Here is a 21,312-nt window from a genome sequence, read left to right on the forward strand (position 1 = left end):
TGACTTAAACATGAGCCTAACAGAGAGTGAAAGAGGTTGGCCGGTGTGAGCTGCTGCATCAAAGAGTTGCTGCATCTAAAATTAACATGGGCCTCAGCTTCAGATGCGTTTGCAGTTTCTTGGATGTCGGACAGCAACATCCCTTGCACATCTCTCTCACCGTGCTGAATTCCTCTCAGACATGCTCTTGGCTATTTTAAAGCGGAGACGATATCCAAGGATATCTTTTTTTTTTAAAGCCCCTCAGCCTTCAGTTTCCCCTTCAAATGCACTCTAATCACAAATGAAAGCTGCTATAAAGAAACGTCCCACAATGAAGCTGTTTGCTTTCGCACAGAATGGAGATGCAGCTCTTTCCCCATTATCACACACATCAATAGAGAACTGGCCCGATCCAGATCACTTAGGCACTGAAACACCAGACGGTTTATGCTTACAACACAGCGCATCTCTCTCTCACACTGTCAGCACATCTCTCTCTCTCTCTCTCTCTCTCTCTCTCTCTCTCTCTCTCTCTCTCTCTCTCTCTGACAGCTCTTCTCCTGCTGTCTTCCTCGCTTTCGCTCTCTCTCTCTCTCTCGCTCTCGCTCTCTCTCTCTCTCTCTCTCTCTATCTCCTCCTTCGCTCCCCCACTGTCTAACTTTCTGCCTTTTCATTTCACTTCAATCCTGCTTCATATCTTATAGCAATATTCACTTGCGTTGATGAAAAGTTTAGTTCACACAAAAATCAGCTTTTAGCCTATGGCTGCCCTCACTTCACCTCTTTGTGAAGGGGCAAAGGGCAGATGTTAACTACAGAAAGTCCCCTCCTAAACCCCTTTCGACCCCTCCCCCCCACCCCCCTCCTCTTTGTTCCCTCTCTAAGAGCCCATTGGTCAGGCAGGGCGGACAGATCTAAACAATCTGATGGCTGTTTAAAACCATTATGCTTGTAAAGATAAACTCCGCTGGTCGTGAAATGGCAGCGGTGTCTCGGGGCGGTGTATGCATGTGATGATGTGCAGGTACACCCCTCACCCAGGGGGCCGCTATCTCCTCTGATCCGGGAAGAAACGGAGTGGGGCTGGGGGTGATGGGGGGGTGTCAGACACGGGCTCTGGCTGAGGGCCCGAGCGGGCCTGAGAGGGGTCGGGGGCCCGCCGAGGGGCCGGGAGAGGGATGCTTTGGAGTGGAGCCGGCCCAGGACTTTTAAGGGGTGGCTCCAGATTGCTTTTTATTTACTCTTAATGTCAGACGCGTCCCCACCCTCCCGATCGGCGCTGCGAGTGCCTGGGGCCAGAGCCGTTGAGAAACTGCAGATGATCCCTAGTGCAGCACCAAAACGGAAGAGACTCATTTTCAAATGTTTTGTCAAAATAGTTTGTGTGTGTGTGTGTGTGTGTGTGTGTGTGTGTGTGTGTGTGTGTGTGTGTGTGTGTGTGTGTGTGTGTGTGCATATGTGTGTGTGTGTGTGTGTGTGTCTGAGTCTGAGGGAGTGGCCAATCCTACTCTGTCTCTCCCCTGTAACATCTTCCTTGTTTGATCTCTATAAACTGCTCAACTCCCCAGCAGTCACATGCATGTATCCCCCTTTCTTTCCATAAGCTCTGTAATCCTCCACACTTCTGCGTCTTGATTACGCCCATCTATCATTACTCTCCGTTACTGCCAGTGTTTTTGCTGCTTTATAGGCAGTTGCACATTATTAGTCATTTGCAACTATGTATGAGATACATTATAATTTATCCATTTGGATTTGTTTTGTCCTTCTTTCTCTCTCTCTCTCTCCCTCCCACTCTCTCTCTCTCTCTCTCTCTCTCTCTCTCTCTCTCTCTCTCTCCCCCTCCCTCTCTCTCTCTCTCTCCCTCCCACTCTCTCTCTGTGTTGCTGTTGGACATGCAGACAGGCTTGTTAAGTAACTGTAACAACTGTCAACAATGCTAGTTTCCTCCCTGTGATCTCTACTCTGATCTTTACCTCAGCAAAGAGGGAGTTCCCTTTTAATGACACGCATGTACACCTCCCCACAGAGGCACACACAAACACTCACACGCACGCACACAGGTGCCGGAGAGGAACGAGAGCACAGGTAAAGTAACGAGTCACATCTTGCCTCGCCTCGCAGAGAGGGGAGTGTGCTTCCTGACCCGCACGGGACAACCTCTAGTTCTCGGCCATTACTTATGACAGAGCTAATGTTGTTACAGAGAGAGAGGGATAGAGAGAGAGAGAGAGAGAGAGATAGAGAGAGGGGAGACATAGAGGACAGAGAGGGAGGGGTAGAGACCGGGAAAAGAATAGCATGCGGTCCGGGCCTGGCCTCCTGCCGCAGCCTTTGATGTTTTTCCCGAGCCACTGCTCGCGCAGAATGGCCAGACCTGTCGGGACAAGGCCCTCCCCTCCCCCGCACCCCCGCACCCCTCCACCGGTGACGCGCTCCCAGCCGCCAACAGCCGCAGTGGACCCGGAGGGGAGGCCCCCCCCGATACCACTCCGCCTGTGAGTCATAAGCCTATGATTTACGGTGCGGAGCGCACTCGGTTTCACTTGTGCTCTCTGTTTATCTTTGCGCGGACACTCTCCATCATCCCGGGTTTCTGGGCTTGTCCTTGCGACACGCTGGGACAGCTGTTTACACGATCCGCTTATTGCTCGGCGGGAGGGGACCCTTGCCAGCCGCGTTCCAGGTAGCCGTGTATGTTTGGAACGTCGGAGAGTGAGCGAGTTATGAGGCCCCCAGGATGCGCTGGATCCGACAGTGATTAGAAGTGTTTACGGAATGACATAATGTCGAAGGGAGAGAGACAGGGCTATCTGCACATCTCGCTGCCTGATGAAAAGAATGATAATGTATGCCCGAATGGGAGCCCGCACACAATACAGTGAAAGACTCTCTGTCTCACCTACTTTATCAAACCAAGGTGCCCTCTCAAGAAGCACAAAACAATAGTGACGGTCTTTGAGGCGATCTAATGCAGGCGTTACTGTTGTTTCCAGCAATGCAGGCGTCTTAGAATAGAGTGGAGTGCCTCCTCTGGCCCCTGTGTGAGTATAGAGTAGAGTGCTTCTATTGGCCCCTGTGTGAGTATAGAGTGGAGGGCCTCCTCTGGCCCCTGTGTGAGTGTAGAGTAGAGTTGTTCCTCTGGCCCCTGTGTGAGTATAGAGTTGTTCCTCTGGCCCCTGTGTGAGTGTAGAGTAGAGTAGAGTTGTTCCTCTGGGCCCTGTGTGAGTGTAGAGTAGAGTTGTTCCTCTGGCCCCTGTGTGAGTGTAGAGTTGTTCCTCTGGCCCCTGTGTGAGTGTAGAGTTGTTTCACTGGCCCCTGTGTGAGTGTAGAGTAGAGTTGTTCCTCTGGCCCCTGTGTGAGTGTAGAGTAGAGTTGTTCCTCTGGCCCCTGTGTGAGTATAGAGTAGAGTAGAGTGGTTCCTCTGGCCCCTGTGTGAGTATAGAGTTATTCCTCTGGCCCCTGTGTGAGTGTAGAGTAGTGTAGAGTTGTTCCTCTGGCCCCTGTGTGAGTGTAGAGTAGAGTAGGCTGCTGCTCCTAGGGTTTTGGGATCACGGGTCTGGCTCTGGAAGGTGTTGCTCACTCTGGACTCAGTGCTCCTGTTCCTGTTGTTTGACGGTGTGGGTGTTTTCAGTTTGTGGCTGGCAGTTTCTCTTCTCCTCCCCCGATCTAAAGAATAGTCATTTTTAGCCTCTGTCTTTCTTTCTTTCTTTCTTTCTTTCTTTGACTTCTACTTTTGTGTCCGTTTCTCCCCCTTTCTTTGTCCTCTTTCCTTATTTACCAAGACATGTATCAAAAACGTTTCCTGCAGAAGATGGAGAACTTGTGGCAACAGCCACTTGAAACAATGTAAGCAGTGTGAGGCGTGAAGCAGGGGGGAATGTGCCGTCGCGATCCCCACTTCCCTGTCGTGCGTGTGAGAGAGCTCACTGCAGGGCTTTGCTGGTGACACACTTGCAGCGAAAGACACGGGCATGCTGCAACTCGCTTACAGTAAGATGGAAGACACAGTTGGAGGGGGTGGACAGAGAGAGAAAGAGAAAGAGAGAGAGAGAGAGAGAGAGAGAGAGAGAGGGATGTGAAGAGATGTCACTTGGATAATTTTCCTCACTGGTGGGTGGCATTGTTTTTGTTCCTTCATTCAAAGTAGCCGTGTTGGCTGATTAACCAAAAAAACCGCACTCGGAGAAAACAAAACTGCACCACTTGGCCCTGGTGTGGTGTCGCATGCGTTACCAGAGGCCTGCTTTGGAGGCAGGGGCCACACGGCCAGGGGGAGCCGAGGTTCCAGGAGGTTATTTAAGACGATGGTGGGGGGATGGGGGGGCGTCCTGGGGCCAGTAGGCCCATCAGAGAAGCCCGCGGTGCGGCGGGGGTGGAGGGTCAGCCTGCTGGAGCTCTGTCTGTTAGCGCGGCTCACGCTGCCACTGCTGCTCCTCAGTGGTGGGAGCCAGAGCTCCGGGGCCTGGAAGAATCTCTGCTTATCTACCAGTTCCAGGCAGGGAATAGTTAATTGCCTGACAGCAATGGGAAATGCCTCCCTCACTCCCTCCTTCTCTCCCTCACTCCCTCCTTCTCTCTCTCTCTCTCTCTCTCTCTCTGTCTTCCCCTCCCTCTCCCTCTCCCGCTCCCTCTCTCCCTCACCCTTTCTCACTCTGCCTTGCTGTAAGTAGGTGTTTCCCTGTGTAATGTGTATGAGTCTATATAGGAGAGAGGCACTCCTGACAAGTTCAGAGTCTTGCGCCCGCCCGCTGCACACCCCCACCAGGACTATCAGTGTGTGTGTGTGTGTTTTTTTCGCGACGTTGTTCTTCTCCCTGGGTGGATTTACACCTTGTTCACTGACACCATGTCGGAGGGCAGGAAGAAGGAGAGGAAAGGGAGGAAGAATGGAGGGAAAAAGGGACGCAAAGGGAACAGAGATTCCACAGAAGGTAAAAAACAAAACAAAAAAGTACTGGTTACAAATATTTGGCAAAGCCTGTGTCTGTATGTGTGTGTGTGTGTGTGTGTGTGTGTGTGGGTTGGAGGATGGTGGAACCTGCGCGGGACTGTTCTTTCTTTACTTGTCAGAGTTTTGAGCCTCTTGTTAGCCACCCGAAGGAGCCTCTCGATACAGGCAGCCGTAGCGCCACTTTTGGGGCTTATTGCGTAGTTCTGGAGTCGTTGCGTTGACGTGCCTTAGCCGAAGCCCCTTTGACGCGTGCACACACACACACACACACACACACACACACACACACCGCACGGTGCACACTCACATGCTGCTACTAGCATGAGTTTGCAACGCACTCCTCAGAGGCACGTCACTGGTTTGATCTCTAGGCTCTTTTGCGCTCCATCCATTCCAGTGTGTTTAGCTGACTAACCCCCTGACTAACCCTGAACTTTTGGAACGAATGGCGTGCCTCTGATAGAGTGTCCCGTTCAGATCTCTGCGTACTCCTCTTAGCCCCGTGCTGGAAGAAGAAGTAGTAGTGGCGCTCCTCTGTATTGGTTCGGTGTCTTGTCCCAGGGAAGCCCTTTGGGGCGGCGGGGTGGACTGGCATAGTGTGTGGCGTGGCAGCTGTGTGTGTTTCCCAGCCTGTGAATGACGGGAGCTTAGGGAGTAGAGCTGTGCTCCCTCACTGTCAGCGGGTGCATGCCTCGGCACGCTAAAGGCAGTCTGACCCCGGGGTCGGGGGCTAGTCCCACCCCATTTTTCTCTCAAAGTTTGCCTGGTCACGTAGTCTGCTCCCAGTGTCCTGCTCAGAACTGACTAATCAAACCTTCGTTCGCTCTTCTCAATGGGGGGAAGTTTCTCATGAAGCACCTGGTTTCTTTCTGTTTCTCTCTAACCCCCCCCCCCCCCCCCCCCCCCCCGCCCCCCCTCTTGCTTTGTGTTTTCTGCATGACTCTTCTTTTTTTCTGTGGAAATATTTTTGCCTCTTGCCTTGCTGACATGTTCCCACTTCTTACCCCCTCCTTACCTGCCAGTCTTTCTCAACCCTCCCCTGGCGGGGGGGAGAAAAGGATCTTGTGGATAAGGGTTGCTGTCAGCTGTGTGGTAGTAGTGTTAGTGGTGGTGCTGCTGCTTGGTTTGGGAGCTGTGGATGGCACGTAGACGTAGATGGCAGACGCTGTGGATGGCACATAGACGTAGATGGCAGACGCTTCTGCTTCAGCGCCAGCCTGCGCTCCTCTTCCTCCAGGACGTTAACGCAGCGCTTTGAGATCTGGTCTGCTCAGAGGAGGCATCTTCCAACCTCTCGGAAGTCTCACTATGCTCTCACTAGATCCCACCCGCTGATTAGCACGCCACCCGAGACAAGGCACTGTATTGTATTGTCTTGCATTGTCTCGTCTCTTCTCCACCTTCCCCCACCTTTCCTTTCATTCTGTGGCTAACCCCCCCACCACCACCACCACCACCACCACCACCACCACCCCTCCCCCCAACCATACCTTCCTCCATCCAGAAGTTCAGTGTGGGAGTTCTTGTCTCCCTGCATCACCCCCCCCCCCCCCAGGCGTAACTTAACTTGTATAGAAGAATCTACTATCTCAACTATTGTGTTGTCTTCACCCCAGTGTTAAGTGTACTGCTCTTCTCTGTGCAAAATACTCTTTTGTTAATAGGCAACTCTTTTGTGTGGGTTTTCATGAAGTCAGCTCAATGTATTTTTGGACATGTGGAAAAGTGCCTGCAGTGGCGTGGTCTTCAGCAGTACCAGTGAACAAGCGGCACACAGGACCTTTTGACTTGGAGTGATAGTAATCTCAATGCTTTGTCTACAGACAACAGACTTAGATAGAGGGAGGGTGCATACCTTTTATTCCTTTGGATATCCTGGGGCTGTGGGTGATAAAAAAAAAAAGGTGTGATGTGTTATAGGGCGTTAGAAATGACAGCTGATTTTTTACCTGGCGGAATTGCACAGTGTTACCCATTGACAATGTCCATTTGGCTTTTGTCCAGTTTGTGGTTACATACAAAAAAAACACAGTCTTGCACACAGTGTGTGTGTGTGTGTGTGTGGGCACAGCATTTCAATTCAGTTGACTCAGTCTCGGTAAATATTTATGTATGTATCTCTGTCTGTGTGGACAAGGTTATAAAGTGAACTAACTCCAGGAGAGAGATAGCAAACACCATTGTTCTCTAAGTCACTAATAAAAGATTCAGCACAAATGAGCGAATTCATATTGAGGTACAGCCAGCACAAAGGGCCCTTGGACCTAATTGGAATCGGGGCATGTCATGCAATACCGTCATTGTGGCTTTTGACTGTGTGCTATTTTCTACAGTTTTAGGTCAGGTGAAAATGGCCGCTGTAAAAACAACAGGCCGTGTATCCTGTTTCACCCTAGGATAATGGAAGGTGAAACCATGTTGGCGTTCATGGCAATGTGAAAGTGAGCATCTGAAAATGGTCTCAGTTCATTTGAGGGATGTAGCTATTTGCAGTCATGAGGAGCCTTCTCTCTCTGCGCTGCACGTTGATGTGGCTGGGCCGACAGGCTGTTACAGGCCGTGGCACTGACAACTGGAGAGTTGTTTGGAGAAGGCTGTGGCTGCTGAGAGTGGATGTTGGGCTGATCCCCACACACACACACACACACACACACACACACACACACACACACACACGTCTTTTGGAGCTTCCTTCATAACATGGTATCGTGCATATCCTCAGGCCACTGTTGTTACGGCGACCGAACCAGTTCCTCTGCTGCCTGTGTGTCTTGTGTGAGCGGTGTCTGACTGGTGTGTGTGATCATTTAGCTTGATGTATGTCTGTGTGTGTCACTGTGTGTGTGTGTGTGTGTGTGTGTGTGTGTGTGTGTGTGTGTGTGTGTGTGTGTGTGTGTACGTGTGCCTGGCAATGACAGTGCTCTGCAGAAATATCATTTTCTATTCATTTTAATTGTGTGTGTGTGTGGCTGTGTGTGTGTGTGTGTGTGTGTGTGTGTGTGTGTGTGTGTGAGTGTGTGTGTGTGTGTGTGTGTACGTGTGCCCGGCAATGACAGTGCTCTGCAGACATATCATTTTCTGTTCATTTTAATTGAATTTGCAAGACTTCGTCTTCCCTTGGAAAAGAGGATCTACTTCCCATATCAAGGGAGCAGAGACCCGGAGAAGAGTTGTCTCTGTTTCTCTGTTTTATGTTCCCATTATGGGCTGAGTTTGAGGAGCATACATTACAGTCCACGCCTGATGATAAAGTCCCAGGTACTCCTCATACACTCATCTCATATCATTCATGTTAACCGGCCTCTCCCTGTCTCTGACATTTACTCAGGGTTTCAGTCATGCACTCCCTTTTAATATACCAGCACTACAAACTGTATTGATTTGATATGTAGGACTGAATTTTCACCTAGAATCGTGGTTTAAAATGCAGTGATGGTGAATGTGTGTTCACACACCCACACTGTCAGCGAGAGCTCACATCTTCGTGTTGCTTCTAAGCTGCAGGAGGCAGAGGTTATGGCTCTGAGAACACACACAGACTAAATACCAAGTCCTGCTCTTTTTTTTTTTTTTTACCGGCTGATTTGAAACCACAGTTTGACAGAGCTTTCAAAGAGCTGTCACCGGCTGCTACTGAACATGTTCTTACCCAAGTTCAGATGTTTCCCACAAGGCAGACAGCGTATAGTTTTGATAGCAGACAGCAAAGAGACACTGGATTTCTGATAACAGCTAAATAATAAATGAATACTAAAAATAAAAAAAAATAGTATCACAAAAGACAACAATAGAAACCCTCTGATTTATGATATTTTTAAATATTTCATATGATCAGCGTTTCTCTTTTGCAAGCTCTCTCAAAACTCAGTGGTGATTTAGGGTTCTTAAATTGGACCTTGTCACTATCTCTGAGGTTATGTATTTCCAAGTAATTCTAAAATTATGGGCAGGGCCCGAGCAAGACTGTCATGCGTCTCATAAAATGTGACAGTTCTGTTAAAGCCTTGATGAAATATGTTACCTGTGGGCTCATATGGAGAAGTGATCTCCAACTGTGTTTGTGTGTGTGCGTGTGTGTGCGCGCGCGTGCGTGCGTGCGTGCGTGTGTGCGTGTGTGTGTGCGTGTGTGTGTGTGTGTGAGCCCATAGTCTGACTGTATGGTAGACTGTGCAGGAGTAAATGTATAGGTGTAATAAAGTTTGGACATTCCTTCTTAAACGGAGAGCAGAGTCATTCCTTCATGCCTCCAGAACAGAACAGAAGAGTTTTAACCCGTTTGAGCAGGCTGTAACACTCTCCTTACACTTCCCACGCATGTATGTCGCTATATGGCCAGAGCAGTACATAGTTGTACACATAGATGTATTATGTAATCATATTAGATCATATAATGTTTGCCACAATTGTATTTTCTGAATGTTTGTGTCGGTCTTAAACTATGGTGAAGCTCCAGCCTGACAAAAGAGGGCTTTTAAAAACCTTGGCTCTGTGGTGTGTCCTGTATCTAACTCCAAATCACGCTCCATGTTGCAATGTATTTCCTCTGTTTTCTTAACATCAGATGCGGTGCAAGTCCAGTCCCAAAAACTGTATGGCATGAGCACTTACTGCTTCCTCTAGGGGAATAAATCGGCTGTACATCTAACGGCTTTACGAATGACCCCTTAAAAGCACCAGGCACCCTGGTTATACGAGGGCAGATCAGCAGTGCCCCCTCACCAGTTCACCGAGCACGTCCGTCCACAGCTGTAGAATGTGTCAGCAAACACGATGCAAGGTGCCCTCCTGACCTCCGGCCCGGCTCTGTTTGTTTGGAGGAGCTCAGAGCCAGAACTCGAGCTGGAACCTCGGTCCGGCGCCGGCCTCCACGTTCTGCCGTATGCAGTCAAATACATTCTGTGGGGAGAACCGGAGCAGTAAGATGGCGCCGGACTCACTCACTCACTCACTCACTCATGCGCTCACTGGGGAGGGTGGTTGGTTGACTGTGGTCCCTTTAGGGGGAAGACACAGCTGGATGCAGCAGCACAGACACCTCCAGACAGCCAGGCGGATGGCAGGCTTTAAGCCATGTGTTTGCTAGGGGCGCTGCGGCAGTGGTGGAGCGGGTGGAACGTGCCCAGAAAAGCAGCTGATTCTGGAACGCACCCGGTGCCTGACCTGAGCCAGATCGGCGCCAGAACCCGGCCCGGCCCGGCCCGGCGCCACCACCCAGGTGTGTCCTCCTCCCTCCTCCCTCCAGGCCTTGAAAGGGAGCGTGCAAGGAGAAAGAGTCTAATCTTCACGGGTCATTAGCCTCTTTCAATTGGAATGAGAGGAAAAATACAAAACAGAAGACCTGTTACAGAGGAGAAAAAAAAGTGAACTAAAGAGGCTCTCAGAACAAGTCTTTAATTTCTTGTGCCCTTCTTCTCGAACTCTGACTCAACATGTGTCACACGGCTGACTCGCACAGCACTCTGACTGGGGCTGAGCAGACCTCAGTGCTTACAGTCACTTCTTTGGGATCCCATATATTATTAGTATTATTATTGTCATTGTTGTTATCATCATTATTAGTAGTATTAGTATTATTATTATTAATAATAATAATAATAATAATATTAATAGCAACAACCAGAATATTAACAACAACAACCACAACAACAGTAATAATAATAATAATAATAATAATAATATTAAATAATAATACGTCCTCCTGGTGGTTAAAAGGCCATTCGCTTGTCTCATGCCCCCATTGATTTACCCATGGTGCTCCTGGTTCCACAGATATGACAGTAGTGTGATGAGAGGGATCATGACTGACTAAGGACAATCCTCCTGAACTCCACTGTATTACTCTGAACAGGTTATGTGAAGACTAGAGTCGTTCATCTCACAGTTAATCATCTCATCATGGTGCTCAGACCGTCAGAGCTATCTGCATAGATTACTGTACTATGCATGTTAGCATACTTTGAACGGCACTATAAAAAGAATCGTCACAACTGTCACACTCCCCACTGAAAAATAAATGAGTAGCATGGATGAAACAGTGGCTTTTACTGGGACATGGAAGTGGGACAATCTATCCAAAATTAGGATGACTTATTATTTTTGTACGCCTCTGTCTGGAGTTTTAATTGAAGTCATTGCCTTGTGTTCTTATTTACTTATTCTGGCCTCTGCTTGACTTGCGTGGATGTTTTGTCTTGCTGAAGGGACATCAACATGGTGGCAAGTTATGTCTGATAATGGCTACCTTTGGCCTGCGGTAACGACTGCTATTTATCAGCATAATGTGTGTGTGTGTTTGCTTACATAGAGAAAGTGAGCGAATGAGCGAGTTAAAGAGAGAGGGAGGGCGAGAAAGAGAGGTAGACATCTCTGTAAAGACATAGAGCGTGACACTGTTGGCTGTAAAGCGCTCACCTTGAAGAGCCTTGTCCCGCTTGAGTGACCTGCGCTGAGGCCCAGCGGGGGCCCTTTGCATGCGTGCTGACCTCAGCCATGGCAGAGGAGCAGAGGCTCTGGAGGAGCCCTGACATCACCATCCTCCACCCCATCACCATCAGCGGCGTGGCACCAGGCCGTCAGCTCACAGCCGCGCTCCCCCGTGGCCCGTGCCGCCCACCGGCCGGCCGTCTGGGTGGCCGTCCAGATGGCCTGATCAGCTCCGTTCAGCGCTTTTTGGCTCCACAGACTGGATGTGGATGTGCCTTGCTCCTTTTTTCCGTCCATTTTGTTTTGGCTTTTTGAATAAGTGCCACTAAACACAGCTGTCAGTCAGTGTCAGGCGTGCCTCAGTGTTTTTTTTTTTTTTTTTTTCCCAGCTGATGCCAGGTATCACACGTACGCCTCTGACGGCCGGCGCCTCTCGGCAGCCAAAGTCATCAGGCGGTGTGTACAAACCAAGAGAAGAATGCTGATTGGGGATCAGTTTTTCCATGCAGGAAAATTAACAAGTGGTTCATAAAAGTATATAGGTCTCCATACTCCAGTATGGCTTGGAAATACAGAATCCTCTTTTTCAAAAGCTGTGTCTCCAGCCGGCCTGATAAGAGAGTTGATGGGGAACGCTGGGTTTTCATGTAGCACAAGGCCATTCAGTTTAATGAAAGCACTCTCTCTCTGTTTGAAATATGCTGCTTAAATGACATTGTAGTGTTTATTGAACAAAACAGATCTAAGGTTTATGTATTTAAAAAGAAAAGCATTATGATGAAGTCAGCAAATGATTGATGAATACAAGTGTAATTCATCTTTTTTGTAATCTAGTGCCAGTTATTATGCCTTTGCTTTTTTTTTTTACGTCTTTGTTTATTGCGCTTTTCTGGTGCCAAAAATATGAGAGTGGTATGATGAAGAGTGATAATGACTGACTGAGGACGATCCTGCTGACCCCGACTGAAGTGCTGTCAGTGGCGTAGCGTAGCGGTGCTCTTTGAACATCCCCTGGAGGGGAGAAGCAGGTGGTCAGCGGTAATTAAGCGTGCTGCGGAGGAGGAAGAGGAGGAGGAGGAAGCCTCCAGTGAAGGGGCCGGGCCGTCACACGGAGCGCAGCGACGTGACATGACGTGACTCCCTGAGCAGAGAATCCCAGTGCCTCTGGTGACCATCATCTGGTGACATCATCTGGCCAGCAGAGTTAACTGGTGGCTTGCTGTTTTTTATATGGTGGTGGGGGGGGGGTGAGGGGGTGGGGTGGGGGGGGGGGTGCTTCAGTATCTCATCCCTTCTCTGCTTCCTTTTTTCCATGTCGCCCTGTTTTTGTGGTTGCATGTTATCGCTGTACTTCGCTCTGAGCCCTGAACTCTGGTTCATAAACACGGCTGTGTGGAGCACAAACACTCAGTGTTATACAGTATATGAAGGTGAAAAGTGTGTGAAATTCTCTCTCTTTCTCTCCGTCCCCTCTCTCTTCCCTCGCCTGTTGCAGCGGCCCCGAAGCTGAAGCGCATGAAGAGCCCCGTGTTCGTGGCGGAGGGGAAGAGACACACGCTGAAGTGCGAGGCCACGGGCAGCCCCACCATCTCCTACACGTGGTACAAAGACGGCAGCGAGCTGAAGAAGAGCAAAGAGATCAAGATCAGGACTGGCAAGTAAGTGAGCGCCCGCGTTCAGGTTACCTCCTGATCTCCTCTTCTCGTGCCTGGCGGTTTGGCGTGTTCAGGTTACCTCCTGATCTCCTCTTCTCGTGCCTGGCGGTTTGGAGTGTTCAGGTTACCTCCTGATCTCCTCTTCTCGTGCCTGGCGGTTTGGAGTGTTTCCCGACAGAAAGTACGGACGAGCTGTGTGTGTCTATGCATGTGTACGCCACACGCAGCACGGGCTTCAGAATCAGATCAGAATCAGGTTTTATTGGCCAAGTAAGTTTGCACAAACAAGGAATTTGACTTGGTAAAGTGACTCTCAGTGTGCTTACACAAAATATACAACACAATACAATACAATACAATACAAACAAACAAACAGTGCAACAGTGCAATGGACTAAGGAGTTTAAGAAAGTATGTACAAGGCGGAATGGCTATATACAGTAGCTGTGAAATGTTGTACAACAGTAGTGCAAAGAAGAAGTGGAGAGTGCGAGAAGTGCAGGGATAAATATATAAATATATATATATAAATATAAATATATATGCTACAGTGGGTTAGTTGTTCAGTAGTGAAATCTTCAATTGAGTGATTTCTGCAGTGATGGCACTTGACTGCTGACAGGTGAATACTCGAATGAAAACAGCGAGATTCGGAGAGAGAGAGACTAGGTTTAGATGAACATTACTACGATGTTCCACACCGTAATGCTTAATGACGCGCGCTGTGCATGGGAAACCCACAGAGTCTTTTAACCTCACTGGACAGCAGCCACGTGTGCAGCCCCGTCTCGTATGAAACCCGGCACCGAGGCCTGCCGAGGCTCTTTAAGGGATCCGTTGGATGGACCCTCCCTGTGTCTGTTTTCAGTTTTTGGACCTTTGGCAGCTAGTGCCTAATGGAACGTCTTGTGTGGTTCTTCTTATTTTGATTATTAGCATTAGCCTTGTTGTTATTGTGTGATCGTTTATTATTGTGATCATTACAGTGTTATTATTTTGATACATTTTTGTCATTAGTCAGCTTCTGATTCCAAACGCTCTTGTGGATTTCCTCCCCTACGCAGGAGAAACTCCAGGGTCCAGATCAACAATGCCAAGCTCGAGGACTCTGGGAACTACACGTGTGTGGCAGAGAATGATTTTGGGAGGGAGAATGGCACAAGCACCGTTCATGTCCAAAGCAGTAAGTTCACAGTCCTTTCTCTCTCTCTCTCTCTCAGTCTCTCTCTTTCTGGATTTTTTTTCTCCAAATGGTGTGGGAATGAGCTCCTGCAGACTGACTCTCACTCTGATGGCGCGGCCATGGCACGGCTCTGTGTCCTGTGAGTGGTTCCCCGGCCGGCGCCCAGAAATGGCGAGCATATGGTCTTCCAGCATGGCACTTTCAGTCATGGCAGCCCAGACCGAGGAGCTCAGCGTTTCCGTCACCTCCCCGACTGAAGGGTGACGCAAACGCGTCCAGAAGAAGCCCCGAGCCGAGCGGAGCGCTGCGGTGCGGTTGCGGTGCGGTGCGGTGCGGGCGTATGCATGCACACAGATTACTGGCTTAGGGGGGGATCCTCACTCAGGCAAACCTCTATCAGTCTGTTCTCACACTGCACCGTTACATAGTTGCACTTTGTGTACGACCTCTGTTTGAAGCAAAAACAAACCAAAAAACAACAAAAAAAACAAAGAAAGAATAGCTTGCAAGCGCTCATGCATGTTGTCAAATGGTGAAGAGCCAAGTTTGGGTGCTCGAGTCTGAAGGCCTCTGCGTTGTACATCATGTCAGTCATCTCCCTGCCTGAGTATATACATTTAAACACTATTTATCAAGGTAGACTTCCGCTAATCCTTCACCTGAGGGGGTCTTCACATCTTTACTGCCAGGACACCCTCTGCTTTCTCTGTCAGGTGCGGAAGAGTTACTGCTGCACAGATTGCCGGGGTGTCTGTGTGTGAAGTGTTTACGCATGCATTCTTGTGAGTGAGCCCGTGTACAGTGGGTGTGTGAGACGTGACGAGACGAGACGAAACGAAAGACTGCTCCCATTGTGTTTTGGCGACGTCAGGCTCCCTGTGTCGGCGCTCCAGCAGCGTGGAGACGTGGGGGGGGGGCAGGGGGAAGGCAAGACGGAGCCCATCAAGGGTGGTATCCCCTCAGGCAGGCTCCCTCCCGCCCTCCCTCCCTCCCTACTGACTACAATAACTTGGGGAGAGAGAGAGAGAGAGAGAGAGAGAGAGAGAGAGAGAGAGAGAGAGAGAGAGAGAGAGAGAGAAAGAGAAAGAAAGGAAGGGGAGAGCGAGAGAAAGAGGGAGAGAGAGAGAGAGAGAGAGAGAGAGAGAGAGAGAGAAAGGAAGGGGAGAGCGAGAAAGGAAGGGGAGAGCGAGAGAGAGAGAGAGAGAGAATGGGATCAATTGTGTGAGCTGTTGAAGTAAGCTAGCCTGATGGTGTTTTGCCAACACTGAGGTGCTGAAGTGGACACAAGCCTTGGGGGGGCAGGAGATGAATATAACAGTGGAGAAAAAGCTACCTTGAGCTGACAGCTGATGAGGAGAGTGCTCACACACACACACACACACACACACACACCCGTCCTGTCTCTTATGGGGAAGACTGTGCGCAGGTCAGTTTCATTTGCATACCGTCTCTGTGCTGATTGACTGCGGAAGGGATGCGTAGTCCAGGAGCCCAGTTTACGGACTTAACTCTTAGGGTCATCGCTTGAATGGCCAGAGATGAGGGGAAATGTTAGTGTGTGTGTGTGTGTGTGTGTGTGTGTGTGTGTGTGTACATGTGTGTGTACATGCGCCCCTGCTTGTGTTTTATTTGTGGATTTGTGTGCGTGTATCAGGGGAGTGTGTCTGCCGCGATGAAGTGGCTGAGACAACATGCAGCCTCATTATTATTTGGGTATGTGTGTCTACTCCAGCAGGAGAGAGAGAAGAGAGAAGATGAGGAGAGGAGAGGAGGAGAGGAGAGGAGAGGAGGAGAGGAGAGGAGAGGAGAGGAGAGGATGGCAGATGAGAGGAGAGGATAGGGGGAATGATAGGAGAGGAAAGGGGAATGAGGAGGAGAGGAGAGCAGATGCGAGGGGGAATGAGAGGAGAGGAAAGCAGATGAGAGGAGAGGAGAGGGGGAATGAGAGGAGAGTATGGGGGGAACGGAGAGGAGAGGAGAGGGGGAGTGAGAGGTGGAGCAGAGGAGACCAAAAGGAGTACTGACGTATTTCAGATGTGTCAGTCCAGTCGAGTCGTGGAGTCGGAGTCGGATTTCACCCTGGATGTTTGTGTTGTGCATTATGCATTTCTGCTCCTTAGAAACCAGACTCGGTTCACGTATTCTGTGCATGTGTGTTTGTGTGTGTGTGTGTGGGTTTTTGTGTGTGCGCCCGTGTGTGTGTGTGTGTGTGTGTATGCCTGTCAGACAGACACACTCACAGACATACAAATGTACTCACACACTTACAGCTGTGGTGCACGCACACACACACACACGCGCACGCACACGCACACGCACGCACACGCACACACACGTACACGCACACGCACGCACACGCACACGCACACACACGCACACACACGCACACACACACGCACACACACGCACACACACGCACACACACACGCACACACACAAATATGACAGAGACAGATAGAGGAGGCAGAGTGAGAGTGAGAGTGAGACAGACAGAGTGAGAGTGAGAGAGACAGAGTGAGAGTGAGAGTGAGAGAGACGGGGTGAGAGGCTATGTGAGTAGAGTCTGATGTTTTGACCAAGAGGAAAGAGCGAGGTGAGAGAGTGACCCCCGCCCCGGAGGCCCGGAGGCCAGAGTTAATGAAGATAAACAACACCTCCTCCAGTCCCAGCAGTGCATCCCCCCGAGGGACGGGACGGCTCAGCTCAGCGCACATGACTGCCTCTCAACACAGCCCTCTCTGTGTGCGACTGACCGCCGTCACGGCCCGCCGACCGCACCGCCCTCTGACCACCCGACCACCCGCCTGCTGTCTGGGCCCCTCGACGGGGTGGTCAGCCGGGGGGCGGCGCTCGGGGGGGGGCGGGGGGGGGGGCACACCGGGGGTCAAAGGCCACGGAGGCGGGGACGGGAAAGGTCACGGCAGCCCCTAAGAGTGCCAAACGAGGCAGGAGAAAGGGCCACTGCGCTGAGCTCACCCCCCCCCCCCCCACCTCTCCCACCCCCCCACCACCACCGCCGCCACCGCCACTCCCTGCGGCAGCCGCAGCGTCTCGTCCTAATGGCACATTGGCTGTGACAGCAGCGAGCCGACTGCTGACTGTTTAGCCAGCAGAGCGTTTGGATGTGGGCAAACAGGAGAAGATGCTCCTCTGGCGCTCGGAGGTGCACTGCGGCACACACACACACACACACACACACACACACACACACACACACACACACTCACACTCACACTCACACACACACACACACACACACACACACTGAGGGTCCTGCCTCGCTCCAGCTCAACTCATTTTACAGGTTACCAGCGGCTGGCCGAGTGTTTGGTGTGGTCTTCGCGCTTCGGTGAGAGTCCATTCATGTTTCCCCTCGGGGGCTGCCGTGGCGCGACCCGCCGCTAAACAGGCTGTATTTTCTTTTCGGGGTCGTTTGCCGCCAGGGTTCACGTACGCGTGAGCTCCGTGAAATTCTCCGTCCCTGCAATATCAGTCTTATCAGGACTGCGTGTTTTTACAGTCTGGACCGCTCACCCGGCATTACTTGTTAGAATGAAAGCTATTTCTTCGGTGAGAAATGCCAAATATTCTGTGCTTGCATATGCAGGATACCAGCCAAACGGTGCTATGGAATTCCATAAAGCCCTGTGGATTGAACGGAGTAATTAGGAATTACAGCTCAATATTTCAGAGCCTTGCTTCTCTTCACACATGCATATGGAAGTGTTCCTGTGGAAAGCTGCACATTGTGATAATGACTAGCGCTGTTGGTAACATAACTCTACATGTCAGACACACACACACACACACACACACACACACACACACACACACACACATACCCGCACACACACACACATACCCGCACACACACACATTTCTACACTGCACACCCTCACACAAACACATGCCCACATACACACACACACACACACACACACACACACACACACACACACGTAGAAGGGCCTATAGCATGTTTGGGATAAAGGCTCGAGTTCTGTTGCTTGAGATTTCCACGAGGTGCATCTAAATCTCTGACTTAAGAACTGTGTCCTTAGGGGGGCGCTTCACACAGCGAGTGAGGGAGAGAGAGAGAGAGAGAGAGAGAGAGAGAGAGGGAGCGTGAGGCGAGAGGAATGTGTTGATGGAAAACGCAGCTGGGCGGCTGATTGTTCCAACCTCATCAGTCATGCAGGGGCCCACCAGCAGCACTCACACACACTCAAACGCCCCCCCACACAAACACACACACTCACGTATACCCCCTCCTATGAACGCTTACACGCACACACCACATATACACTCACACACACTCAAACGCCCCCCCACACAAACACACTCACGTATACCCCCTCCTATGAACGCTTACACGCACACACCACATATACACTCACACACACTCAAACGCCCCCCACACAAACACACTCACGTATACCCCCTCCTATGAACGCTTACACGCACACACCACATATACACTCACACACACTCAAACGCCCCCCCACACAAACACAACTCACGTATACCCCCTCCTATGAACGCTTACACGCACACACCACATATACACTCACACACACTCAAACGCCCCCCCACACAAACACAACTCACGTATACCCCCCTCCTATGAACACTTACACGCACACACGGCATGTACACTCACACTCGTGGCCAGTCCACACACGGTGTGCACTCAGACGCACGGTCATGGCAGGATTTACCTCCAGAACACACCACAGTGTACCTTACACACACATGCACACCACAGTGTACCTCCACATACTCAGGTGCAGCTATACAGCACCCTTACACACACACATGCACACCACAGCAGCCCTTACACACACACGCACACCACAGCACCCTTACACACACATGCACACCACAGCAGCCCTTACACACACACGCACACCACAGCACCCTTACACACACATGCACACCACAGCAGCCCTTACACACACACGCACACCACAGCGTACCTTACACACACATATACACCACAGCAGCCCTTACACACACACTCACACCACAGCACCCTTACACACACATGCACAGCACAGCGTACCTTACACACACATGCACACCACAGCGTACCTCCACATACTCAAGTGCAGCTATACAGCCCCCTTACACACACATGCACACCACAGCCCCCTTACACACACATGCACACCACAGCGTACCTTACACACACATGCACACCACAGCAGCCCTTACACACACATATACACCACAGCAGCCCTTACACACACATGCACACCACAGCAGCCCTTACACACACATGCACACCACAGCGTACCTTACACACACACGCACACCACACCACAGCACCCTTACACACACACATACACCACAGCAGCCCTTACACACACATATACACCACAGCAGCCCTTACACACACACATACACCACAGCAGCCCTTACACACACATGCACACCACAGCAGCCCTTACACACACACGCACACCACAGCAGCCCTTACACACACACGCACACCACAGCACCCTTACACACACATGCACACCACAGCAGCCCTTACACACACACGCACACCACAGCATACCTTACACACACACGCACACCACAGCACCCTTACACACACATGCACACCACAGCAGCCCTTACACACACACACGCACACCACAGCACCCTTACACACACATGCACACCACAGCGTACCTTACACACACATGCACACCACAGCGTACCTCCACATACTCAAGTACACCCTTACACACACATGTAATAAAACATCCCCTAAAGATCTCATGTGTCTGCCTCCCCCAACCCTAACCTCCCTCCCACACACACACACACACACATGTGCACACAGACACACAGACACACAGACACACAGACACACACAGACACACAGACACACAGACACACACAGACACACAGACACACACAGACACACAGACACACAGACACACAGACACACACACACACACACACACACACAGCTTCATCTGTAGCTCATGCAGCTCTTTATCTCCCTTCCCCGTCTCCAGCTCTCTCTTTTTCAATGTACTTGTTTCCCTGGGAGCATAAATGTGACGGCACTCATTGACTGCTACGCCACACCGTCAGCAGCTCTTCTAAATCCTGGACTTCCCTGCTCACCCATCGGTCTCCCCTCTTCTCCCGCCTTCACCCTCCACATACCCCCCCCCCCCACCCCCACCCCCACCCCATTCCCTGTTGTAAGGAGAGAGAAAAAAAAATACAGACACATCACTTTCCATGACAAGCGCACAAACGACAAGATTAACTGTGCTCAAATTACGCCAGAGAAATCTCCCCGGACGTTAGCGGTGGCCGCGGCTGAATATGGAGTACCTGGTACGGGGATCGATGGCATTGATTGCAGCGGTGGTGGGGTGGGATGGGGGTGGGGTGGGGGGGTGTGTGTGTGCCGGTGGCCCTGTCAGCCCCGGAGCGGCCCGCCGTATGCCAGAGCCCAGGGCCAGTATTTACACTCCGGCCCGAGCAGCCGGTGACAGTGGCCCTAATTCAGCACAAACGCGCCAAGCACACTTTTTGCATAAACACGTCAACAGGTTGAAAAATCAACATCGAATGAATGAGCGCAGCTTTTTTTTCCCCCTTCTTTCTTCTTGGAGGATTTCAGCTGACGTTTGACTGTTATAGGAGGTAGAATTACACTCGATTTTTTTTTCTCTGCACACATGTGTTTATATGTATGTGTGTGTGCGTGTGCTTGTGTGTGTGTGTGTGTGCGTGTCTGTGTTGGCGTGTGTTTTGTGTGTATGTAGACCCTCACCTACGTGGGACGTTCAGTGAGAGCGTGTGTGTGTGTCTGTGTTGGCGTGTGTTTTGTGTGTATGTAGACCCTCACCTACGTGCGCGTGTGTGTGTGTGTGTGTGTGTGTGTGTGTGTGTGTGTTTTGTGTGAATGTAGACCCTCACCTACGTGGGACGTTCAGTGAGAGCGTGTGTGTGTGTCTGTGTGTGTGTGTGTGTGTGTGTGTCTGTGTTGGCGTGTGTTTTGTGTGTATGTAGACCCTCACCTACGTGTGTGTGTGTGTGTGTGTGTGTGTGTGTGTGTGTGTGTGTGTGTGTGTGTGTGTGTGTCTGTGTGTCTGTGTTGGCGTGTGT

At 50.7% G+C, this 21,312-nt stretch overlaps 1 protein-coding gene across 8 annotated transcripts in view; it reads left to right on the forward strand.

Moving 5' to 3' along the window:
- Positions 1-21,312, forward strand: part of nrg2a (neuregulin 2a) — a 68,176-nt gene that overhangs the window by 22,642 nt on the left and 24,222 nt on the right. For 7 of the 8 annotated variants that reach the window (XM_031572598.2, XM_031572589.2, XM_031572591.2 and 4 more), the window contains exons 2-3: positions 12,855-13,017; positions 14,078-14,196. In XM_031572598.2, the coding sequence (XP_031428458.1) occupies positions 12,875-13,017; positions 14,078-14,196 (262 nt within the window). In that variant the 5' untranslated portion in view covers positions 12,855-12,874. Of the gene's footprint in view, positions 1-3,490; positions 4,917-12,854; positions 13,018-14,077; positions 14,197-21,312 lie in introns of those variants that run through there. The other variant, XM_031572597.2, reaches the window with a different exon arrangement.

The sequence above is a fragment of the Clupea harengus genome, chromosome 8 (genome assembly GCF_900700415.2).
Source record: "Clupea harengus chromosome 8, Ch_v2.0.2, whole genome shotgun sequence".
Lineage (NCBI taxonomy): Eukaryota > Metazoa > Chordata > Actinopteri > Clupeiformes > Clupeidae > Clupea > Clupea harengus.